Source organism: Charadrius vociferus, unplaced genomic scaffold (assembly GCF_000708025.1).
Source record: "Charadrius vociferus isolate BGI_N301 unplaced genomic scaffold, ASM70802v2 scaffold56, whole genome shotgun sequence".
In the NCBI taxonomy this organism is placed as follows: Eukaryota; Metazoa; Chordata; class Aves; order Charadriiformes; family Charadriidae; genus Charadrius; species Charadrius vociferus.
In genome coordinates, this window is record NW_009649057.1 from 1,044,991 (window position 1) to 1,047,991 (window position 3,001).

A 3,001-nucleotide genomic window follows, 5' to 3' on the forward strand; every position below is an offset into this window, starting at 1 on the left:
GGGGACAATAACCACCTGCCCGGCCCCCGGCAGCTCCTTCGCCAGGCCTGGAGGAACCGGCCGCCCCTCGCAGGGCGCGGGATCGCCCCCGCAGCCGCCGCTCAGGTCGCCCCGGCTTGCGGCACCTCCACCTCTCATGCCCCGCACGGAAAGAGGAGTGGGGTCCCTCCGTCCCTGGAGAGGGCTGGGAGGGGACGGGCACCATCTGTGCAGGGGGAATGAAATAAACGGCTGGACGGGGGAGCAGATGGCTTCCAACGGCGTGGGTTTTCTGCTCTTTGTTTTTTTTTAAATAGTCCAGGGGAATCTTTGGTAACCATCTCGCCGAGGAGATGGAAAAAAACCCCAACACAGCCTCTGGCCATTCGCAGCGGTCACATCCTGGCACGCCTGCCATGAGAACCTGGAAGAAAACAAACAGGGATTTCTGCAGTATTACTCTGTGCAGTAGACTGAGATGACTTTTCTAGCAGGTCCATCCCTTTTATTTTTGTGTGTGTGAGTTTGCAGCAAAAGCTTTCCTGCAGCACCTGCTTTCCATAAGTAAATTAATTTCAAGGGTGTTCAGTACACACAGGCTCTGTATGAAAATATACTGAGACTGTCATTCCTTCTTATACTAAACCTTATACTCTTCTTATACGAAGCCTAGCAAGGGTAAAGATGCATTTCTGCTCTCTGCCATCCTGAAATAATTTACTTTATAATTTTATTATTCACACCAATAAAGACAATTCATTAAGGCCTCAAAATTGATTTTTAGCTGAAAGTATTGTAAGCTGGGCACAGTTACTGGTGATATACAGTTAGCATTAATAATTTTCAATGCAGCAGCATATGTTGATTTTTCCTTTGGGCCTTTTTATACCATCCTGATTTTACAATAATCAATTTGGAGATGACAATCCATATTAATCAATGACTGGCCATGTTAACGCCCAGAGTCTGTTATCCAATCACAGCTGTCTGCACACAGAAAAAAATGCTCTCCTGTTAAGCATTAAAGCTTAAGTATCGTCCCAGGGAGTACATACATGCAGCAGAAAACATACATAGAGTCTTTTAAAAATAATTTTGCATAATTGATCCTCTGCTCCTGTAATCATGCTATTATAGTAGCTACCAGCCTGGGTAGGTGGCAGTGGTGGGGGAGAGGGTTAATCTTATGATCATGTCAAGCTAGTCTGTATATCAGCCAGACATGCAAAAGACAGCATTCAGATTGTATGAATAAATGTAAATCTGAAATTGATGTCATCTTAATTCTGCAACTCAAGTTCTTGTAAGTATTCTTTGTATGTCACATTTGGAAATTTACAAAGCACCATGTTAATGAGATAGGTAACTAAGTCTACTTTTTTTTTTTTTTTTTTTGTTTTCTGTTTATTTAAGACTTTGTACTATTAGTCATTAAAACTAAATAAACTAAACAAACTAAACACAAAAGTAACATACTATATTCTGACATAGTCTAGAGGCCCACCTCAAAGACTGGGCTTTCTTCTGTGAGGTCCTATATACAAATTATTAAATAAACAGCCTTTTTGAGTTTATGAACAATAAGCCTACAATTTAATACACAGATATACTACTGCATCAAACACAAGCCTGGACACACATTTAGTCCCATTCATGCACAACACAAGCCAGGATTAGGGCTGTAGGAAGTGAAGACACGTGCTGCTTCCTCAACCTACAATCCAAAGGTTGACCATCAGAGATGCCTTTATGCGCCAGATGTAGTTATCACACCTACAAAAGATGGTTTAATTGAATCCAGAAGAGAAGGTTTCAGATTCAGCTAATCACACCGGTCAGTTTGGAAGTCATACAGAGACGTAAGGTAACAGCGCAGAAAATTGGGCTAGGATCCGTTCTTTCATTACAGTCAATAAACCAGCATGTCTTCAGCTCACAGCCAAAGGGGACTTACTGTCAGTGCCCACTGAGCATTGGCACACAGACCTTCACCTCCCATCTACTGACAGTTGTTTTTTCCTGCACAGAATATCTCCCTTTCAATTGTTAAGCAACTTGCTGTTCAGTATGCAGCGACAAATACATGTCATTATGTGAGAATACATGGAAACTTAAAAACATAGTGCTACGATATATAGTACAACATTATTACTCAATAATTACCTAGGTATCCACTAGGCTCAGGGGTGGTTACACAAGAGTTGTGTCTCATTGACAACAGGAGTGAGTGAAAGAATAAGAATTAGAAGGTCAACACAAGAAAATGACCCAGAAAGTACCCTGCAATACAGAGACTAACATCAGCAGAGTTGTTGGATCATCACTATAAGGCAACCTGCATTAAACCTCTACACGATTAGATCAGGGTTATGAAATTTCTTGGCAGATTTGTTGAAAGACTATACAAATGTTTTTTATTCAGGAGCTGGATTGCATTATATAGCCAAGTTTTTGTTGGGCTATATGAATTTCTTCCAGGGACCAGATCAGACATGCAGATAACTGGAGATCTCTAGTTTTCAGCACATGCTTTGACTGTGCAGTTGTATGTTTTAATTTTGGCTTTGAAAAAGACTTAGTATGCAACCCTTGGTGAAGCCACGTAGCTTTTGAAAATCCAAGTGTTTCTCTGTGCCTAAGACAGCACCAAGAAACTGATGGCCACAATTTCCTCTGCCAGCATGGTGTTATTACTCATCTGTTCCACTAGGATACAACTAGTTCTCACTTCCCAAACTCTTTGGAGAAAAAGGCATATGGGGCTTTAAAGTACTTTTTCCTCCTGCTTTTGGGGCCTGCCCATTGAAGGAATGGGTCAGGTTTCACCAGACCTGCTCTCGACAGCTTATTTGAATTACTGAAGTTACAGTTTTCCATGTCCATTTTATCTGGAGGAAGACTGTATACACACATAAGAAAGCAGTAGCACACAACATTTCAAAGCAAAATGATCAGTGCGTTAAGGGATATTTGCACCGACTCTTTGTTCTCTTGCTCTAGAAACCTATTCCCTATATTTCTT

The 3,001-nt window shown here is 41.5% G+C and overlaps 1 protein-coding gene across 1 annotated transcript in view; it reads right to left on the reverse strand.

The window, feature by feature from the left end:
- CIZ1 (CDKN1A interacting zinc finger protein 1) overlaps positions 1 to 138 on the reverse strand; it is a 19,869-nt gene extending 19,731 nt beyond the window's left edge. Inside the window, exon 1 of the mRNA XM_009888069.1 lies at positions 16 to 138. Coding sequence (XP_009886371.1) covers positions 16 to 138 — 123 coding nt within the window. The remainder of the gene's footprint in view (positions 1 to 15) is intronic.
- Positions 139 to 3,001: the final 2,863 nt, after the last annotated feature.